Source organism: Pristis pectinata, chromosome 15 (assembly GCF_009764475.1).
Source record: "Pristis pectinata isolate sPriPec2 chromosome 15, sPriPec2.1.pri, whole genome shotgun sequence".
In the NCBI taxonomy this organism is placed as follows: Eukaryota; Metazoa; Chordata; class Chondrichthyes; order Rhinopristiformes; family Pristidae; genus Pristis; species Pristis pectinata.
This window is the reverse complement of record NC_067419.1, coordinates 16,333,436-16,357,388: the sequence shown is the minus strand read 5'-3', so window position 1 is coordinate 16,357,388 and position 23,953 is coordinate 16,333,436. Positions and strand designations below refer to the sequence as shown.

At 39.5% G+C, this 23,953-nt stretch overlaps 1 protein-coding gene across 2 annotated transcripts in view; it reads right to left on the bottom strand.

The window, feature by feature from the left end:
* The window catches only part of bicd1a (bicaudal D homolog 1a), a 189,981-nt gene that overhangs the window by 107,852 nt on the left and 58,176 nt on the right, over window positions 1–23,953 (bottom strand). For both annotated transcript variants that reach the window (XM_052030198.1, XM_052030199.1), the window contains exon 2: window positions 3,741–3,953. In XM_052030198.1, the coding sequence (XP_051886158.1) occupies window positions 3,741–3,953 (213 nt within the window). The remainder of the gene's footprint in view (window positions 1–3,740; window positions 3,954–23,953) is intronic.

Below are 23,953 nucleotides of genomic sequence, written 5' to 3'. Positions count from 1 at the left end.
GGTATTAGGAGCCCTCCATATCAGAATCAAATCTCCCATGTCAGGCAAAGCAAGTCCACAATATCACATCGGCTCCAAAGTCAGCTATTGAGAGGTGTCAATGTCATATCTTTCCCAGGTCAGGCAACTTCAATATTACACTAAATTTTCCCAGGGAACGTGCCATCAGCATTAAACTCTCCTAGGTCAGGTACAGGAAGCCCTCAAGATCATATCAAGGTCTTCCAAGGCATTGAAGCATCAATATCACATTCAGGTAGTTTTGGAGGGCTTTCAAAATCACATCAAGCTCTTCCAGGTCAGGAAGAACTTGGAGCAAATGTTAGACAGGGATGATGCAAGTATGAGATTTTACACTTACAGGTAAGTGAATGCATTGTACTTACTGGGAGCAAGTAGGAAATAAGGGAAAGCTGAAGTATGCTTTAGCTGATAAACGTGCGTGAAGATTTTGGCTTTGGTGGGGAAAAGCTAAGTTTGGAAGTGATTCTATTTACTGGACACAATAAAAAAAATTCCAGTTACCATAGTCAATCACACACCATTCCAAGGAGAATCAAGCAGCAAGACCATAGCTTTGTTGTCTAAGTTGTTTTATCCACAAAGAGTGTAGAAAAAAAAATCAAAATTTACTAAATTAAAATAAAGCTGCAGCTTCCACCTTTGATAAATTCACTATCTTCATTAGGAAGACAGAGCCAGACATGGTCTAAGATCTCTCCTTTGTGTTCTACGGGCTTTCCATGTGTTACTTTTTTGGTACAATAAATGTAGAGGTTAATACCTTTTTCCAGAAGATAGCTTTGAAATTCCTGTAATTGCTGTCTAATTTAATTAGCTAATTCTACACTTGCAGCCAAAATCAGTCAGCAACAGACAAGCAGTGGAAGCGTTGTGGTGCCAGTGTTGTAGAGAATCAGTTTCCAAAATAAGCACAATTAGATGAATATCCACTGGCATTCACAACCATTGGCAGAGCTCACAACTTGTGATGTAAAATATCTTAGCTCCTGTGAAAGAGCAAAAATTGCTTTTATCAAACATGTCTGTCTAGCCTGGGGGGGGGGGGGGGGGTGGGGGGAATGGATCTATGCAGAAAATTTCAAAGGAATGAAGTGACTTTTATATTATATATATATATATATATATATATATATATATATATATATATATATATACACACACACATATACATATATATATATTTCACAATAACAGGTTTCAATGCCGATTTTGCAAATAAATGGGAGAACAAATTTAGTGTTGTGAAGATGGCAACACTTGAGCCATGTCATAAGTGGTCCAGTTCTTCAACTTCTACTTGGCTTTCAGTGAGCTCCTGCAGGGTGCTGCCCCAGTTACAGTGATGTTGGTCGACCCCTTCGGCTTCTTTTGTCAGAGGTTACACTGCGAGGCCATCAATGCAACAAACACTCGAGGAAAACTGACAATGAATTAAAAACTGGAACTCACTAAAGTTAACATAAGTGAGAAAACAGTTTGAAAAATAATGACACTAAGTGACCAATCAGGCTTCACCCTGATTTTTAATGGGTGAAGCCTGATTGGCTTCATTGATTGGGAAACTGCAGAGGATTCTTTAAGTGTAATCTTCCAAAGCTCCTTCTGATCAGGGGTTTTTCCTTTAGGTTGTGACTGTTTCTTTTCCTTATTTGTTCACCTGATGTGGATGTCAGTGGCAATGCTGGCATCCTAGTTTCTCCTGAACTTTGGAGGCAGCTGGGAGTCCACCACTTTGTGGGCCTGGAGTCACATGAAAGCCAGAATATGTAAATAAGGTAAAGTCCAATACTCAAAGAGAGGAAGTGGGAACTTAAAAACGCATTGGTCAATCAATGCCTTTTCCAGATATTGGAATTCATAATTCAGGGCACAGTGGCTGAACACTTGTAGAAATCTGGGCTGATTAGAGTGAACATTGGTTTGATTGTTGATCCCATTTGGATATCCCATTTGGAGATTAATTCGGAAGACTAAAATAAAGAATGGGCAGTTTATATGAATACTCCAAATGGAAGGAACTGACTACCAGTGCTCTGTAGATGGGGTCTCAACTATTCACTTTATTTATGAATGACTTGGACAATGTAATAGAACAACATCTACTCAAGTTTTCCAATGACAACTATTGGTGGCATTTAAAGTATTGTATCTAGGATGGTAAAATTACAAAGAGACATTGACAGATTAAGCGAGTGATCGGACAGGTTCCACTGAAGAGTGGGGTCATAAATTAACAACCACAGAGGAAATGAAAGAGTAGTTTACAAAAGATGAAAAACTGGGAATAGTGGAGAGATTTAGGTGTCCATCTGCACAGATTACTAAAAGGTAGTAGCCTTAATCAAAGATGGCCATAACAATGTTTATCCTTAAAACTAGAAGGCTAATATTTCTGCTGCTATTATAAGTTGACCTGGTTAGACTGGACCTGGTGTACTGTGAACATTTCTTGGAAATAGACCTTAAAATGACACCGCAAAGAATGCTGCTGGATTATCAAAAGAGGTTAGGCTTTGATTTCCTTAAAAATGAAAGGTTGGGAGGAATTTGAGTAGTTTCTCCAACTGACTGTACCAAAGGAATACTTTATCAAATATGCCTCAGAGGGCATTCTCAGATGTATCGGTGAATAGTTTCGATAATGTTACTGAAAGCAATGACAATTCAGGGCAGAAATTACAGAAAGAAACCAACACATAAATACATACCATTGATTTTCTTATCATACCCTTTTCTGTAAAGGATGAAACGTCAAATAATGATTATAAATAACTCTATTTTTGAATCTTTCTTGTATCATTCTTCCCACATTAATCCACCCGCTGCACTCAGAGTTAACAAGCTTATCACTCAGGCTGGCTTGTGTATTTTCTTGAATGGTTAGCTTCCAAAATAAGCTGCCTCAGAAACTTGAATACAGTTGCCTTGGTAACTAATGCCCACAGACCCATGCTGCTGGTATGTTTTTACAATGAGATTTAAGTGTATTTAAATAGACCAATATGTAGGTCATATCCTTGATCCAATGATTTGTTATCCATAGATATAGAAAACAATTCATCAGGACATATATCTTGACTATTTTGCCCTTTTAAAAAGTATTCCATGTAACAGCATTTGGGTGTATCACTCGGTGTCCATTATGATATATATTAAATGATTGCAGATTCACTCAAATATTCGTGTTCTAGTGGTGGTAGGGATACCACTTTTGGCTTTAGCTCCCTCACTAAGGAAAGGCAAGTCCCGCTCCTGAACAACTCTGCTGGGAAGTAGACGTGGAGACATCAGTTGAAACAATCAGACTCAATTATGCTTCTATCCTGTGATTAAATGGTTGCCTAAACTATTACATGAAGATTTTTGCAAAAAATAACCACTTGATCAAAATACTATAAATCTGTGAACACTTGTGCAACTGTAACCCAGTGCTGATCAGAACTTTCAGCAGACAGAAACAAAAGAACATTTTGGAATAGAACTCAATCCCTATTGTGCCCACATGTCATCTCAGAGAAAAACAACAGAGTGGAATACAGTGCACTCCAGGCTTCAATAGCCACTTCAATTTGACAGTATTGACTTTTGTGGCCTATTTCACTTACACTATACAGGGACATGACTGTTGTAGTCTTTACCAATCCTGATTTCCTATATTTCACTTATATGGGATCCCATGCCACTTGCTCTGGGAGCAGCAAAGGCAACATAATTACCTCCTTTAGATCCAATGAAACAGCACTGAGCCGTTCATTTTCAGACTGGACGTTTACCACAACGGTCCTGGCTTGCTTCAACTCTGTCTGCAGCTCCAGAATCTTACTAAGATAATATGCTTCCTTCGATGCAGACTCTTGCAGAAGAGTTTCCTCACGGGTCTCGCCATCTTCTGCAACTTTGCGATGGTTGGAATATGCCTGTCCAAATGCCTGAAAAATAAACACATTGACACCTTTAATCCTTATTGATTATGCACACACAGAATTATTGAGTACTACTGCGATTGGTTAACACGCGTGAAGTTAAACCCCTCCAGCCCTCGTTTTATATTGACATATCCCTGGGAATTACATGGCATAAAACTAATCATTGTTATGCAAAATATAAACACCCAAAACCTGCAGAAACAAACCCAAAATATGCTGACCTGATAGAATGGGAAATAGTTATTTATACTGGCATGAAAACAATTGGCAGTTATGAAAAAATAAACTAACTGTCCTTATCTTGGTCAGACAAAAAAAACTTAACAGAAATGCTGAGTCAGATTTTGTGATTAAAAGTAACAGTGAGGCGGTCAGCATTGGTGGTGTAAAGTGTAGACAGCAACTTCCTACAACTGCAAAGATGCAGATAAACATGTAGATCTGAAAGCTGTTTGTGCCTAGTTCTCCAGAGCTGTGCCATTAGTATCTTGCTGAGGGACTCACCACTGAAACACCTGGACAACCACAATGTTGTTGTCTTTTGTGACTAATTCCAACGAAACTTACTTGAAAATGTTATGGCTTGTCCAAATAAAGTTTTAATGGCATGATGAATCTTACATACTGCTAAGTATTGTTAGCTGTGGTTTACTGAAGAGCACTCTTGTTCAGTCAAAAGGTTTCAGGTTCAAGTCCAACCCCAGAGACTTGTGTGCAAAAACCTAGATTGCTGCTCCATACAGTGCAGAGGGAGTGCTGCACTGTCAGAAGTGCCAGCGTTTGGCAGTAAACAAAAGATCCCACAGCGCTAAGTATGGAAGTTATCTACTGCTCCCTCACAAATACTTATTGCTGCATTACCATGTTTCAAACAGATTGATTGGTCATTATTAGTTGCTGTATGTTTGTGTTTTCTGTATGAGCTGCCTGTTGTGCACATTACAGCCATAAAAACCTCAAAAGTAATTAAATGATTCTAAAGCACTTTGGGATTTTTTTGAAAACAGGCACATATAACTTTCTTTCTAAACAACCTCTAATTCAGAAAACCTCACTTTTAAACATTAAGATTTTAACTATTTTTTGAGATATAAAAAAGTAAAACACTCTCTTACTTCTTTTCATGCTATCCAGAAATTGCTGATCCATCCTGTATTATGAATCAACATACACCAACACAATCACCAGCAAACCATTCCGGTTCTAGAAACAATTATTACAGCTCTAGAGTCCTTTTACTGAATCCAAGAGCTTTCGAGGGCTGAGTATGATTTACCAACTCTACAAATACCTCTCAGAGATCACAGTCACCACTAAACAAGCAATGCCATAAGCAGTGTTGAGGAGCAAAGAGCCCAACTACAAAAGGGAGCCATTCATTTCACAATAAACAGAAGAACTCTGGTGCACATGGAAAAACAGCTTCAAATATCACTAGTCAAACCCATTAAGTATTAATGATGAGAGAATTTACTGCCAGTCATTTAGCTCAAGAGCCACACTAGGCACATTGCAAACTGGTTACCAACAGAGGAATTCAGAATCTTTGATTGTACGGTTTCTGGCTCTCTCATACCCAATAATAAAATATGGGGTCTAAGGGATGCAGCCTTTTGCAGTAGATTGATATCAGTAGGTGAGTTTGAAGTTGTTTGGTGATAAAACTGCAGTAAAAATACAATGCACATCCATTAGAACTCAGAAAAGAGCATCATGATCATAAATCAGGATAAAGGGAAAGAATTCAGAGAAAAGTTAAAGAACATTAAACATTAAGTCTCGGGGGAGGGTGCTGAATTTATAAAACTTTACACAGAGCAGAGAAGATAAAGGCAAAATACTACTTTCGTCTTCTTGAAATTTCCAATGAATTGATACAATGTTTTGGGTTAACCATTAAATCTGTGCCAGCTTTTTGCTAAAGCAATCTAAAGTAAAACCTTTACTCTTCTCCAACAGATTTTGTTCATCCTTCTTTTTTCCTAGATTTAATCAATTTTTCTCTTAAAGAAAGATGATTTAAGGATATAGGAGATGAGAGGGAGAGTGGGGCTGCTCTTCAAAAGTATCACCACAGTGGAATGGACTCCTGCTGTAACAAACACAAAAGTGCATCTGTGGAGACAAAAACAGAGTTAATGTTTCACTCAGCTTCTGTCTCCACAGCTGCCACCTGACTTGCTGGGTATTTTCTGTAGTTGCTATTTTTATTCCAGTTTTCAAAGATCTGTGGTATTTTATAATTTGGCCCCATTCTATGCTATATGACAGAATGGAAGGGTTTCTACTGCAACGAGCATCTGTGGCAAAGTATCCACAGGAATCCTCTGTGTAAAACCAACCGAAAACACCTATCCTGGCTTCCCCTTTTTGGTGATAATTTTACACAGACCATCCTATAACTGGAGGAAATTGTCTTTCCCCCATCACTCCATCAAAAAGTTCCAAAATTTTTAAATCTTTAATTTGAGTTTTATCTTAACATTTCTTCTAATGGAAGTAGTTACAAGTCTCTTCTTGTACCCAATGCTTCCCTGCAAAACACCCTATCTGGTAAACCAAAGATTTGGCTTGAATGCCCAAACCTGCACACCGTACACTAACCATAGTCCAACTAATATATCTTTTATTATTATACAAGGATGAAATATAATTTGCATTTATAAACACCTTTAACAATCTCTCCACAATAAAGTACTTCTGAACTATCACAAAATGTAGCCATCTATTTGCATGACGAAAGATCAGGGCACCTATATTCGTGCAGTTAGGTCAAAGTCGAGTTTATTGTCATATGCCCAAGTACATGCATGCACAGGTGCAATGAAAAACTTACTTGCAGCAGCGTCACAGGCACATAGGATCATATAAGCAGCATTCACAAGAAACACATAATTCAAACACAATTTTTACAAGAAAGAACACAATTAGAACAAAAAAAAAGTCCATTTTAGTGTAAAGTGATCAAAGTGGTCATAGTGTTGCTAAACTCTAGTGATTAGGGTTGTGCCAGTTGGTTCAAGAACCAAATGGTTGAAGGGAAGTAGCTGTTCTTGAATTAGTGGTGTAGGACTTCAGGCTTCTGAACCTCCTGCCCAATGTTAGCTCTAAGATGGTGGCAATAGCCCAAATGGTGGAGATCTTTGATGATGGGTCTTCTTAAAGCAGTGCCTCCTGTAGATACTACTGATGGTGGGGAAGGATGTGCCTGTGATGTATTGGGCAGATTCCACTACTCTCTGAAGCTTCTTACGTTCCTGTGCATTTGAATTGCTGTACGAGACCACAATGCAACCAGGTAAGAGGGGACTAACTCCTGGCTGAATTCCCTTACCTACTGTATCATATCGTGGGATCTTTTAGAACCACCTGACAGAGCAAAGGAGGCTGGTTCAATGTGAAGGACAGAATCTCTGATATGAAGCACTTGCTCATTGCTGCACAGAAGTATTAGCCTACCTTTTGGCTCAGACAGTTCCTATGGACAGACAATCTATTTTACAGAAGCTCTCTGCATAAAGAAATTTCTCCTGCACTCTCTCTTTGTTCTGTTAATGATAGTTTTAACTTAATTACTACCAACTACAGGGAACAATGCTTCCCCATTCACTATCATTCTAAAAACCTCAATTTTCTCTGCTCAGAAGGAAAGGTTTGAAAATGCCAAGGTTCTAATCATTCTCATCTTATCTTTGTGGCTGCAGATGCTTTGGCCCTTTGTTCTGTCGTAGTCTTTTCCCTAACCAATAGAACCGTGCAGAACTATGCTGTTCTGTTCCCATCAGTTAAAAGGCTCAGCACACATCAACAGCCAACCAATGCAATTTATTAACAACAGTATTACGTTGTAATTGCGGTAATGGCAAGTTTGGTGGTGAATGACATTAATTGGATATTTTAGCTCACCTTTAAATTTGCAAAGCAGTGGCAGAGCTAGTAGAGCTGTTGTTTGGATTCAATCCTGACTTCTGGTGCCTCTGTGTGAAGTTTGCATGTTTCCTTATGACAGATTGGGTTCCCAACGTTTCCTCCCACATCCCAAAGGTGTGCAGGTTCATGAGTTAATTAACCACTGTAGCTTGCCCTTGTGTGTAGGTGAGTGATAGAATCTGGGGGGAATTGATAGGAATAAGGGGAGGATAAAATGGGATTAGTGTAAATGGGTGCATGAAGGTTGGTGCAGACTTGGTGGACCAGAGGGCTTGTTTCTTCGCTGCATGACTCTGGAAGGTACGATTCATTAAATATGAGTCACAAATTGCCGGAACACTGGTTAAGCAACAGCACAATGATGCCAATGTCACAGCTGAGACTCTGTGAACAAATTCCCAGTGGTTTATTTCCTTGAACAATGAAGGAAGAAGATGGGGATACAGGCTGAGTTATAGCCATACAAAATGCATTGGTAAAGAGAGTAAAGAAGATAGAAAATGAAAAAAAAACTGGGAAAAACAGAATGTGACTGGAAGGAAAAGTGGGCGGGGGGGCGGAATCTGAAAAGCAACGGAGAACAATGACATTGTAACCCACTTGTGTTTGTGAATTTCTGTCTCGATCCTTAAGAAATTAACTAATCAATGCCAGGATAAGTTGCAAAATGGTTGAAATCAGTGGAAAATACATCAGAACATACAGATGTGAGACAAGAAATGGACTCACACCCATCTAGCTTGCTTTATATTCTCCTGGCAACCACATGACACAACAATAATGAAACTGTTCAATAATCATAGCCATCAATCTTTATGAACTAGGCAACTAAAGACTCAGAAGTGACACCAGGAAGACCCTGTTGGTGAATGCTTTGGGGACCACAGATCCAAACATATCTATTTCTTCCCAAGCATGCTAAACTTGTCATGACTAAAATAATTCATGCACAGTGTCCTAAAATGTACTTTTCTGAATGAAATCTAATTTGTTTTTGAATATGTAACCTTCTTTCAAGCATTTCACTGAATTCTCTCTTCTTTACAAGTAATCGCGGATACATTATTGAGTCCTCATAGTTATATGACTTACCAGCAGTTCTTAGCAGATTAAAGCACAGTTTTGCTTCAAATTAGAAATCTAATAACCATAGCAGTTCAATGGGTGAAGATGCAGATCTATTTACCTGCATTTGCAAGTCCTCATTATCAGACACTGGATCCCAGAGCCAGAGGAGGAGCAGCTCGCCAGCACCTCTACTTCCTCAGGAGGCTAAAGAAATTTGGCAAGTCCCCTTTGTCACTCACCAACTTTTATCGGTGCACCATAGAAAGCATCCTATCTGGATGCATCACGGCTTGGTATTGCAACTGCTCTGCCTGGGACTGTAAGAAACTGCAGAGAGTTGTGGACACAGCCCAACAAATCACTGAAACCAGCCTCCCCTCCATGGACTCTGTCTATACTTCTCACTGCCTCGGTGAAGCAGCCAGCATAATCAAAGACCCCACCCACCCAGGACATTCTCTCTTCTCCCCTCTCCCATCAGGCAGAAGATACAGGAGCCTGAGGGCACATACCACCAGGCTCAAGGACAGCTTCTATCCCACAGTGATAAGATTATTGAACGGTTCCCTTATACGATAAGATGGACTCTTGACCTCTCAATCTTGCACCTTATTATCTACCTGCACTGCACTTCCCTGTAGCTGTGACACTTTACTCTGTATTCTGTTATTGTATTACCCTGTACTACCTCAATGCACTGTGTCATGAACTAATCTGTGCAAACAGTATGCAAGACAAGTTTTTCACTATACCTCGGTACAAGTGACAATAATAAACCAATCCCAATCCCAGTGAGATGAAGCAAGGGCTACAATTAAAAACCCATGTTATATAGGATGAATTACTCCAGCTTTGAGTTGGACAGGTAGTTCTTTTCTGGTCCAAAAAAATTTGCTGCACTGGTAATGTTATTTCGCTCATTTGTTTCCCATCACACAAAGATCCTGGAGCAGGAAGGCCTTCATATTTATCCCAATCTTAATATCAATACAATGGGGAAAATGTGAATTTGTATTAATATTGCAGTTTCATTCAATAGCATTTAACTTATTTGTGATAGATATGCCTAACTTCTTATACAAACATTTTTATTTCTCTAAGGAATCACAACACTAATCAGTAATTGAATGGAATACTGATTTTCACTTCTCACGTTACTGAATACTGATTTCATTGGATATGGACATTACGGAGCATGTGCAACTTTACTGAGCCATTCTGGATAACGAATTAAGACAAATCACCTGATCTATTTAAACAATGATAAACCAATAGTACTAGGAATAGATCCTTATCTCCAGTGATAATATGCATTGATGTACTAATGTTGCCAATGACTACTTGAATTTAAGGCTCCTTCATAATCCTTACCCAAAATTGCACAGCATGCACAATTGTATACCCACACCTCAAGGACTGCAGCAGTTCACCATCACCTTCTCACGGGCAACAAGGGATGGGCAATTAAATGCTGGCTCAGCCTACGAAGCCCACATCCCTTGAATGAATATTAAAAGAAATCGCTCACACACACAAATTAGGAGTCCATTTAAAATCTCCAGTTAAGGCAAAATTACCAAGTTTAAATTTGTCAAGGCCAATTCCACTTCAAATAACTACTTGCTCTTCGTTTACTTCAGGGTGAAATTCCTCAGTGTTCGCCTACTTTTGTTTCCAGTTCTTCTCAGACTCACATGAGAACTTGAGGTAAGGGGGCATCATTGTGCCCAAGCTTCAGCCAATGCTACTTAAAGTCAACCACTGGAACTGCAGATTAGGAACCACTGGCACTTTGTGGTATTAATCAGATCTGGACTTGCTGATTGTGGGATAAATATTGAATAAAGAAACAGAAAGAGATCCCCCGTTCTTTTTTAATAATAGTGTCACAAAATGTTCTATGTTCATCTGAGGGCAGACAATTTAACACGTAATACCAACCTGGTAACTTCAGCAGTGAGGCTAAAGTGCGGACATCGAAACAGAACAAACTAAAATATAGCAAGTGGTTCAATATAGCTTAATATGTAAATCTAAAAGTCAGCATATTTCATTGTTTCAATCAAACTTTTTGCATATGGGAACAGCTGCAGAGGACAGAAAAAAATGACATAAGTTTGCTCTCCGTTGTACAAAAATAATGGACTTTTGCATCAGGGATAAAAGTTGTTGTTGCAAATATCAGCATAATACCCGGATAGGAATTACTCGGACATTTTGTAGAAGCACAGTAGCTTGGAGCACAGAAAAAGGCCAAATGACCCATCTTGCTTGTGCCGGCTCTCTTGACTATTTCTGTGGAATCTCCTTTCGACATTCTTTGGTTCACACCAGATCTTACTTTGTCATTTTATTAGCCGACAATTTCAAATTTATAATCATATTACAAATAATTACATAGAACAGTACAGCACAGGAACAGGCCCTTTGGCCCACAATGTCTGTACTGAACATGGTGCCAATTTAAACTAATCCCATCTGCCTGCACATGGTCTGTATTCCTCCATTCCCTGCCTGTTCATGTGCCTGTCTAAGTGCCTCTCAAATGTTACTGTTACATCAGCTTCCACCACCTCCCCTGGCATTCCAGGCACCTACTACTCTCTGTGTAAAATAACCTGCCTTGTTGCAAATAATTACAGTACGAGCATTATGCTGTAACCATTGAAAATTAACCCATGCAAAATCAATATGGATGAGACAATCATCACAGACAGGTAAAGACTTCCAGTTCCAGCAATAGTACATAAATATGCAAGGATTCTAGGAAGAGATTTATGAACCAAAGACAATCATCAGAAGGGGATAAATGCCAGGTTACTAACTTTCCTGGATAGCTTTCGGTCTCCAGTGAATGAAGATGAATTTTCAAGACACTGGTGGGAACACTCAGAATGTAAAATCAAAGGAGTATAAAATATCCAGTTTTGAATATCAGTCATAAAAGCTGAACATAAAATGTCAGATAATGAAGACTGTTAGCCTTTTAATTGGAGTGGAAAGACAGGAAAATGGATGAATTCTTAACAAGGGGGAAAAGAATGGGTCAGAGTAGTTGGATGAAGCAAAAAAACAGTGGGTCAAGCAGGGGACAAGGCATGTCCCCTTTACCCTTACCAATATTTATAGATGCACCATAGAAAGCACCCTATCCGGATGTATCACGGCTTGTTATGGGAACTGCTCTGCCTGAGACCGCAAGAAACTGCAGAGAGTTGGGGACATGGCTCAGGACTTCATGGAAACCAGCCTCCGCTCCATGGACTTTCTCTATACTTTTCACTGCCTTGATAAAGCAGCCAACATAATCAAAGACCCCTTCCACCCAGACATTCTCCCTTCACCCCCCACACGACACCCCCCCCCAAAATCAGGGAGAAGATACAAAAGCCTGAAAGCACGTACCACCAGGCACAAGGACAGCTTCTATCCTGCTACTATAAGAATATTGAACAGTCCCCTAGTACAAATAAGGTGGACTCTTGACCTCACAATCTACCTCATTATGGCCTTACGCCTTATTGTCTACCTGCACTGCACTCTCTAACTGTGACACTTTGTTCTGCACTCCGTTATTGTTTTTGCCCTGTACTACCTCAATGTACTGATGTGATGAAATGATCTAAATGGATGGCAGGCAAAACAAAGTTTTTCACTGTATCTCGGTACATGTGACAATAATAAACCAATTTACCAATCTGTGGAGGCAAAGGGATGGTTGATGTTTTGGGTTGAGACTCTACATCAGTCCTGATGCAGGTTCTTGACCCGAAACATCCACCATCCCTTTGCCTCCACAGATGCTGCCTGACCTGCTGGGTTCTTCCAACAATTTGTTTTCTTTTGCTCCAAATTCCAGCATCTGCTGTCTCGTGACCCCAAGTTGGACAGAGGGTGTCACATGATAAACCTAGCCAGAGATGATAACCCTAGAGCAGCTGAATGCTGGGCAAGTGTTAATAGATTGGAAACAGGCAAAACTAGAGCAAAAATATCAGAAGCAACCAACTAGCCATCAGCATGGTTTTGGATGGGGAAGATCCTGCCTAACGAACTTCCTTGAAATATTTGGGTAAGACACAATCCAGGTAGACTGTCAGCTCTTGGTTTTCTAGACAGTATTTGATGAAAGCACTGCCCAGAATTCATCTGTTAAACTAAAACCTGTGGCAATTTGGGGCAAATCCTGAAAAAAACTTGGCTTAAGGGTAGAAAACAACAACTACGTTACAGTCAGTTTGGAGGAAATACAACGTTATTCTAAAAAAGTGTTCAAACTGCAAAGTTGTTAATTTACACCAATGATCTGTACTCTGAATGCCAAATAGCCGGCATACAGATGTTACCAACCTTTGAAGGGCAGTAAAATTGGAAAGGACAAATCAGAGAGTACAGAAGAAATAATCCAAGTGGGCAGATGTACTTAATTCCACGTAAAAAATAACTTGGGATCGAAAACGGAGCAAACGCAAACTCCATGGATGAATTTAAGTTCAAAATCTTAGTATAGGCAATATTGCAGTGTAGTAATCTTGTAGAGATTCTAAATGCTATGGAAAATTTTAAAAATCATTTAATCAGATCGAGAGATCAAGGCAAAGGACAAGAAAGTCACAACAAGTAAAAATTCAGGAATTATCATCAGCCTATTTCTACCTAAGGTAAAAATTCTATGAACAAAGTTGTAGAAACAAAACCTGTGAATTGTTTCAGGACCATCTGAACATGGTAACAAGGAGGGGGGGGGGGGGGTAGGGAACGAGTCTGGATGGGTAAACTGACATTGGGTGAATGGAGCAAACAAAATTGCCTTTTTGAAGGACATTTGAGCTCTTAAAGCATGCCCTTTGCTTGTGTCTGACATGCCCATCGAGCCACACTAAAGTAGGCTTGAATGGAATAATGCTGATCGATTACACAGTGCTATAGCCATTAACAGTGCACTAAAAGCACTGCAGGCTTGAGTCACTTTCAACGGCAATTTGTAGACTACTATGCATCTGGGGTTTGATTGTTAAACCCACTTGAACACTTGGGTTATCAGCTAATGTCATAATAAGAACTTGTCATGTGTTCCTCTGAAGGAACAGAATATTGAGTGAACTTGTTGTCAAAGAATTGAAAGACATCTGTGCGAGGCAAGATAATCGTCAACTTTTACCCATTGCATGTAGGAAAGGCACTGTGAAAGCAGGCATGAATACTGAGTGTCAGATGGGAGAAAATGATTGGTTTTTGAAATATATATTGTACCACATTGAGAGAGGAATAGACAAGCGGCCACACACTGGTCACAGTGCCACTCAGGGGTGCGGATGGTGGGGGGTGGGGGGAGGTGGTGCGTTGTGTGGATGTAAAGTAGTCAGCTTTTATCCCATGTAATTTTCTATCTGAAACACAGATGCTGCCATTAATACATCAAGATTGCCATAATTCTTACAAATAATGTAGAATTTCAAGCACATGCATTTCTACTGCTGACAGACCTGTCTGTGGGTAATAATCTATTCAGCGCAAAGATTGCAGAGGCCAGATAATCTACCTCAACAAGAATACTAAATGCATGTTGCAGGGCTTGGTGAAGTAGTGGGTATGATTTTTGATTCTTTCCACAAAAGCTGAATTACTTCATGCTTTAAATGTAAGACATCTATCAGAAATGAAATTGCTTGTGGTTCAATTACATTATAAATGCTGTACCAGGCTGCATTTACATTCTAATCACAGCTTCTGCAGTTATACAGAAAGAAAGGTTTGCTTTTATATACTACTCTTCATGATTTCAGTGCTCTACAGTCAATGAAGTACTCCTTAAGTATCAGAACAAGCTAATTCTTTAATTTATACCACACAGGAACCATTTCATGTAAATAGGAAGCCTGGTTGCAAATGCCACCTTACAGCTTCATTAAAACATTGGGTCATTTCAATCTTAATGCTGAGCAAGAGATATTTCAAACAATTAATATGGACAGGTGGGAATAAAACCCTGAATATGCACAAGACCAGTTCATATCTTTTAACCACTATGTTAGAAGGGTAAATAAATCATAATTATGATACCCATTGCTGTTGTGCCAGGCACTTCTGCTATGCTGCTCTGAAATAGTTGTTCAATTAGCTGCATTCAGCACCATTACACGTGGGAGACCTATGGTTTATTCCACTGCTAACACTCAAGCTTTCTCCAGTTCTTCACCTGTCACTGAAGAGAAATATAAACATTACCTTTCAAGCTAGCCTTTCATGGCAACACTTGTCACACAAGGCAATCACAAGGATAATGCTGTGACAACAGAGTGCATGTTTCCTTTCACTGTTCTGGACAGACCAACCCTGTCTTCAAGAAGACATAGCAAGTTTAGGGAAATGGAAATTTTTAAACTTTGTCATAGAGCCAAGTTGTCTTCGGATGCAGTGAAATAATCTTTTAAAAGAATCAGGAGTTTTTGAACCATATTTTTTTTTTGTTTTATAGAGAAATCATCTGAAAGTTGAGGAAATTGTGATCAATTCATTTAGGCCAACTTAGAGAGATGCCCTGTGCTAGGTCAGTGCAACCTGCTGTGGGTATGAAGGGGTAGAAGCCTCTGTCGCTGAAACAAGACCAATGAACTGATGCATTTGAAGCACTTGCCTGGGTGAGTGCTACCAATGAATTGATGCATTTGAAGCACTTGCCTGGGTGAGTGCAGCTTCAAAAATATCTGGAAGATCAACACCATACAGGACGTAACAACCCATTTGATAAGCACCCCATTCACAACCATTCACTCTCTCCACCACCAACACACGGAAGCAGCAGTCTGCGACACCTACAGGATGTACTGTAGACTCCTCAGACAGCACTTTCGAAACCCACGACCTCTAAGATCTAAAAGGACAAGGGCAGCAAAAGCATGGGAACACCACCATCTGGAAGTTGCCCTCAAAGCTACACACCATCCTGACTTGAAAATATATCGCCATTCCTCCACTGTCGCTAGGCCAAAATCATGGAACACCCTCCTTAACAGTATTGTGAGTACACCCACACCTCAAGGACTGCAGCGGTTCAAAACGGCAGTTCACCACCACCTTCTCGAGGGCAATTAGGGGTGGGCAGTTAAGTACTGGCTCACCCTGCAAAACCCACATTCCTTGAATGAATAAAATAAAACATCATCACGCTGGAATACAGTGGTCAAAGGGAAACCTGGGTAGTCTATTGACCAGGATGAGGAAAAATTTAGAACATCCAGATTATGGGGGAAACCGCGGTAAAATCGACAGAAAGCAATGACCTCACAGTCCTGTCTCAATCCTCAGAGTGAATAGTTTGAGGAAAACACCATCTGTTAACTGGATGGATCTATCATGACACAGCAATACTTCAGCACCAGATCTGATTGAGAATGTAACCTTGTACCTCTGCAGGGAGTGACACTAATAGTTAGAGCGATACAAAGATTGAACCTTACAGGAGGCATAGCTACTTCACAGGTGGCAAAGCTCTTGCACGTTTTCAGTCACCGCTATCAGACAAAGCTGGCTCCTCCATGTTATTGGTCTAAATTTAAAATATATGCAATACAGTGGCAATTCCAGGTCTCAATTAAACAATGCCAATCTTTCATTGCAGAGGGGAGAGAAAGAGATACAAAGCAAATTGGTCTTCAGTTTTTGTATTTTACTGTGCTATAGTTCCATGGTAATATTTGTTGCTCATTAAATTTATTTATGGGATATGGGCATCAATGGCAAGGCCAATATTTATTGCTAATCCCTAACCTTTAAGGAGATGGTAATGATCTGCCTTCGCAAACCGGTGCAGTCTGTGTGGTGAATAGGTCCACAAGAAGTGGCTTCCTATGGAAGATGCCTTTTCAATTCAATGCAAATAGGGCAGCTAGCGTCAGTAACAACAGATTGTTGTAACAACCATCTGGTTCACTCGCATCCTTCAGTGAAGGAAATCTGTCATCCTTACCTGGTCTGGCAATACATGACTCCAGACCCACCAATGTGGTTGACTCTTAGCTTGGTCCTTAGTTCAGGGACAATTAGAGATGGACAATAAGTGAAAGCACTGCCAATGATTTTAACATCCTGTGAATGAATAAAAAAAGTTCAGGAGTAAGTTCAAATGTAATTATTTGTAGTTGGCAGAATCTGCCTATTTTAGTAAAATGACTCACTTTTAAGACTGCATAAATGAACAGTCTGTTAAATGCCAATGACTAGGTTTCATAATGTGTTGGCTGACACAGTGCACAATTGATCTAGCTGCTTTCAGGACATTCCAGGCACTTCACAACCAATGAAATACCTCTGAAGTGTGATTATTGTTGTAATGCAGCCCAATTAAAGGTCACCAGCTCCAAACACTAACTCAACTTCTACAGATGCTGGCTGGAAAGCTGAATGTTTCTTGCATTTTCTGTTTTTATTTCAGAAGATTTGATACCTATATTTCTAATTTAATCAATTTCATTCCATTGATTAGGAGTCCAGTGTGCCACCTATTATAGCTGTCGACCTTAAATACAGATCCCACACTGTTGGAAAGGGATTCAGGAAAACAGGGACAGGAATTCTTGCTTGTTTAGTTTCTCCAAAGAGAGAGAAAATAAGGTTGTGCAGTTGGTGATGATAGCAGATTGAGAAATGAGAGTTAGTCATAATCAGAGTCCTTCATTAACTGTGTGTAATGGAGCAGAGAGCCTAGAATGATGAGTTTCACCTGAACTGCACTATAGTGACTACAATGCTAGTTCAACACAAGTTGTCAAAACCCGCTGCAGTGTAACTTATTGAGTTTGGGAAATAATCAGTAAGGATGGTAATCTAACACCATCTTTCATAATGATTCCACTCACACCGTGTGGCAGCAAGTTGTGACTCCACACATTAGCTAGTATCTACATAAGACTGAGCAATTCATATTTAGTCTGAAGACAGACTGATATTGTTTAAGGTAGATTATATAATTACATTAAAATGAATATAAGAGATTAGGGTGCTGGTAAACAACAGGCAAGAACATAAAGAACAAATGCAATTATGAACTCTAAAGATTGGGTTCAGAAATTTTAGGACCCCAACAAAACTCTCATATCTCCTCCCACTCATTATAATCTGTGGGAGGTTTTCTTCCTTCACTTGTGAATTTTTTGTGACAATCAAAATGGGGAAAGCTAGAATGTGTTGGTATGTGTGGATGCTGTCACTACCTTTGACCACTAAATATGTATTGCACGGTTAGAGAAAGTAAAATTCCATTTTAAAGCCAGCAAGCGGGATGTTAAGCTATGCAGGTGAATGTAAGCTAACACAAAAATGTGGTAGGTTCGCTCAAAAAAAATATTGATTCTCATATCTTATTCACAGAGCATTGAATTAAGGCTGGTCTTCCTTGTGAGATTGTGTTAAGCAAAAGGCAAGTTATTTCTCTTCTCTGTGCTGAAAAGTATTGCTGTTGGATGAGTCACCAACGCCAAATATTTAAAAATATAATCCAGTAATGGTGCTGGTAACATATTGAGTGGGAATAATATTTGTGTTCTGATTCAGAAAGCCACCAGTACAAGCTCACTAATCTCATAAATTTTAATTTCATCTATACTATCTAATTAAAACTAAATCAACTTGTGAAATACAAAATGCTCCAAGTCTAATTTAGATAAGAGATAATACATGGAGCCACAAGTTACTGAAAGTGAATATGAGAAAATGGAACCCTTTGCAAAAACAGTGTCAGAATCAAGCACACTAACACAGAATAAAATAATTAAAACAAAAAATCACTCACTAAAGGGAGAATAGCAAATTGAAATTTGAAATCTGTCACAACTTAAGATCAGAAAATGACACTTTAGGATACAAACAACAGATTGACTTTGAGATACGTGGAATCCCACTTCAACTAATTTACGGAGCCAAAAGAGTTTCAATGAACAAAATCATGAATTGTGTGCTGATAGATCCATATTCTAAATTCAGGGCCTTTTAGTGTGAGCATGCATGGCATCCCACACTGACAAAACTCTCTCATTTCCTCCTTTCACAAACCATCAACTATGCCAGTGTGGCACTTAGCTGACTAGAGCCATACCATGACACTCTTAAATTTTGGGTCAAGTTTAATACTTTAACAATGAATTTTTCAATAGTTGTTCAAGTTGAATTGTGTACAGTGGTATCTGTTGGCACCAAAAGAAAGCCAAGCCAGCACCAGAATAAAACTGCACCAGTTTCACAATAACCCTGGGATCATATCACATCCTCAATAAGCAGTGGTACATAATGAAACATTCTAAATTATTACATCTTCTTACAGGTATATTAAACCTGCATGTTCAATAGCAAAAATTTGTAATTAGTAGCAACGTTCAGGGATTAAAACATCCCAAATCACTTCACAAGTGGTAGCCTCTACCTGCTGGATGCTGGGACTGTGTAGAAGTGATAGAGGGGAAGATGATAAAAAAGCATATTTACTCAGAAATGGGTATGTCAACAAAATTTTATTCCATTCAAGAGGACAATTGGGCAAGGAGCTCCATCATCTATATCATCCAGAGACCTCTGGCTTAGGTTGCTCTCTTTAGCTAGACTATTCCCAAGCCATCGCCTCTTTACAAGATTCCCATGGAATATAGGGATGGTGTGAGGCTACAGAGTCCCAAGACCTTGACTGGTCTGTGGCCTAACTCCACATTTCTGGTTTTTCCTTTTATCCCTCAGTATCTTTGGTTAACAAAGACCTGTCAGTCTCAGATTTAAAGCTTACAGTTCATATTCTATCAATTATCTTTTGCAGAAGAGAGTTCTGAACTTCTAGCACTCTTTGAGTGTGGAAGTGTTATCCAACCTCATTACTGAGAGGCTAGGCTTTAATTTGTAGTTTATGGCCCAACCCACCAAAACATTTTCTCTCTATTTACCCTATCAGTTCCCCTGAATATCTTAAAAACAAGTCGCCATTTGACCTCCTCAGTCACAGGCAATTTGTGTAATTTCTATTTGTAATTTAATCAATGAAGTCCAGCAATCTTTACAGTGAATACATGACTAACATCCTTCGGAAAGCGTGATACACAGAACTTCCCACAGGTAGTCCAGTGTGGTCTTGCCAGGGTTTTGTTTTGCAGTTGCACCATCTCCGCTCCCTTGTACTTCAGTTTGTTAAGTGTGGAGATGAGAAGCCTGTTAACCTTTGTGATTATTCTTCATGTCTATCCATTATACCTCAGTGAGCTGGAGTCCTGGAGCCCTAAGCATTGGACCTCAGGGCTTTTCAGAACTTAGAAACTACATTGCTCTAAACTTTCTAGGTCCAATGTGAATAGCCTCACAATTGTGTAGAGAGAAATCCAGTTGCTGCAGTTTTTCCCCATCTAATTAATCTGTAAATATATCCCTGTAAATTAGTGTTTCCAGAGACTCAGCTTACACTACCAACTATCTCTTTGTCATTGACAATCTTGGATATATGACTTTCTGTGTCTTCATCCAGCTTATTTGTAAATATAATGATTAATTACAGCCCGATGTTCACTGATGTGTTCATGCTCCTGTCCATTGTTCTTCATTCAGTACTGGTTTCCAGGTTGCCTGATCCAACTCCATTCTCAGAAACAGCAACATTTTGAAAAGTATTTGCATAAGGTTTCCTGCAATTGGAGGATATCAACCATTTCTCACCATCCCAGTGAGTTGCAAGTACTTCTTGTTTTAAAGCTAAAAACTAATGGTATATGTTAATACTTAGAAAGGTTGCACCTGCTGCACAACTCAGAGGAAGAACCAGAAATCCACAGGATCACAGCACAAATGGAGATTTTGCATCATTGACCTCTGTTTTCTCTGCTTTGTAACCAGGACTTAATATTCCCAGGGCCACATCAAAGGAAAACAGGTCTCCATTGCTATAACCTCAGAAGAAAAAGTCAAAACCTTTTCAGTTCGGCTGCAAGTTCCTACAATAAAATGATGACGCAGAGATCAACACTTAAGAGAAATATTTCCATACAAAGATTATATTTGAACATATATCAAGGAATAAGCAAACAATTGCTGGCCCATATTTAATAACACTCCTTCAAAGTGTAAATGTGTTGGATACCAGGTTACCAAATCTAACTCAATTTTCAGAAACAGCAACAGTTTGAGAAGGATTTTCAGAAGATTTCTTGGATTTGGGGAAAATAAGCCAATTTTTTCTCTGCCACTCCATATTGCATTGTCCCTACAAGATGCAAGTAGTTTTTTTTTGTTTTAAAGCTAAAATATTAGTTAGAAATATTAAATAAACAGATATCATATAGTTTTTTGCTCTTGGTATTTTGGACCTCCACTTCTATCAGCTTGGTTCCTAGGCAACATCATTCTACAGAAGAAAGCCACTGTTTGCAGTAATTGGCCCTAATTTGCCAGTCTCACTCAAAGAGGCCACAGCACAGCCAGTGTGAGAAATGATGTGGAACAAATTCATAATACCACAGTAGGGAATGATTGAGGCTTTTAGAGTAGGACAGAGATGCTTTGAATCTCCACATTATCAATGGGGTGTTACTGTTAAATTATATGAAGGGGCAGGACAGTGAGGCAACTAATTTTCTACCTAGCACCGACACCTGTCTCATTCACTCAATGGAAATGAGCCCTTTTAAGATATGGAGTGCTGTCACCTGGAAAATCTTGTCCGTTATACTCATTAGGTTGTGCGTGATGAGTTCAGGCAACCATTGCATGGCAAGTAATGTTGGTGGGCGAGAGGAATGGTGGGTGGGGGCAGGAAGCTATTGGAGACTGAACTTGATTGGTTAATCTGTTGGTGTATATTCAGCATTCCCAAAGTCCAGAAGCAGCAAATGAGTGATAATTATACCAGGCATCCATTTTACCAAAGCCAGCCAACTTGTAAAAGCAATCCAATTACACCTCTGTGCATCTTTTTACAAGAACTAAAGTAACTACTGAATTCATTCCAACAAGTATTCACTCTGAATGTCAATGATCAGAGCTGAAGCTGCCAATACAGGCTACTGTAGCACAACACTACACGGCCTTCTGGGTTACAATGTAAATCCCTGTGGCTCCAGTCTGTTTCACTTCTCCAGTGCTAAATCCCATCATGTGGAGACGGTCCTGCTGATGTTTGGCAGTTAAATAAAGGACAGATACCAGAGTGCTCAAATAACTGCCATTTAGAATTAATTCTCTTCCCTTACTGCTGCTGGTTGCCATATCTTCATTTCATGAGCTTTACTCTCTGGTTAATTACTGCAGGAGGGAAGCAGCATAATTAATGGAGTAAAATCACGGATTTAAAAAAAATCTAGAGACCAGGGCTCAGTCCCTGATTTATGCAGAACTAGCTGATCTCGAGTAGTGAGTAAACAAAGCTACAATCGCCTCAGTGGTCCAATCCAGAGATTCAAAAATGAAAGCTGCATCTATATATACTCTGTGTGATAGTCATCATGGTGACATTATGATGCAACTTACACAGCAAGCTGAGACCACTCAGAAGGATAGTTCCCAGCAGAGGTTTTGACTGATTCATACCCGATAGACCAGCAGGAGGGTTGTCTTGATGTTTTGTTTTCAAAAGAATAAAAAAAATTAAAAGACATTCACTGATAAAAGAGCCTGCATCTTGCCACATCACAACACAAATTTACTTGGAAAGTCCTTTATTGCAGAACCTCAAATTCCTGGGGCTTATGGGTGCCTTGTTGTCATCAGACAGTCATTGTGTGAACAGATTGCTGATGAAACCAATGGCCTGGTCTTCACAGATCATTTTCCACCATACCAAATACTTTTGCAGAACTGCTCTCCTTTGTCTGGGCTTAAGTACATACAAACATACTAATTAGAAACTGGAGCAAACCACTCAGCCCCTCAAGTCTATCCTCTTCCTTTCCAGTCCTGATGAAGGGTCTCGGCCCAAAATGTCGACTGTTTATTTCCCTCTGTACATGCTGCCTGACCTGCTGAGTTCCTCCAGCACTTGTGTATTGCTTCAGATTCCAGCATCTGCAGAATTTCTTGTGAGAGTCCCTCAAGTCTGCTCCATCATTTAATTACATCGTGGCTGATTGGACTGTAACCTCAACTCTGTATTCCCATACACCTGCAGTAACTTTTTACCCTCTTGCTTATCCTCTCCCTCTCGCTAACTCTGCTTTAAAAATATTCCAAGGCATTGCTTTCATCCCTGTCCCTCTTTAAGGAAGAAATTTCCAAAGATTCACGATCCTCAGAGAGAAAAAAAAACCTCATTTTAAATGTGAAACCCCCTATTTTAACAGTGACCCCTAGTTCCAGATTCTCTCACAGTTGTCACCTCATTTCCATTTTTACAAGTACTAATTATTACTGTTGGATGTGGTAATGGAGAAGATGAACTGGTTGTAAACAGATTAGGAGGGATGCCTATTAAATACTTGTGCAAACAAGCCCTTTTGTATATACAGTGGCATGTAAAAGTTTAGGCACCCCTGGTCAAAATTTCTGTTACTGTGAATAGCTGAGTAAAGGAGGACCTGATTTCCAAAAGGCATAAAGTTAAAGATGACACATTTCTTTAATATTGTAAGCAAGATTACTTTTTTTATTTCCATCTTTTACAGTTTCAAAATAACAAAAACGGAAAAGGGCCCAACGCAAAAAGATTGGGCACCCTGCATGGTCAGGACTTAGTAACACCCCCTTTGGCAAGTATCACAGCTTGTAAATGCTTTCTGTAGCCAGCTAGAGTCTTTCAATTCTTGTTTGGGGGATTTTTGCCCATTCTTCCTTGCAAAGGCCTTCTAGTTCTGTGAGATTCTTGGGCCATCGTGCATGCACTGCTCTTTTGAGCTCTGTCCATAGATTTTCGATGATGTTCAGGTCGGGGGACTGCAAGGGCCATGGCAAAACCTTCAGCTTCTGCCTATTGAGTTAGTCCATTGTGGATTTTGAGGTGTGTTTAGGATCCTTATCCTGTTGTAGAACCATAGAACAATACAGCACAA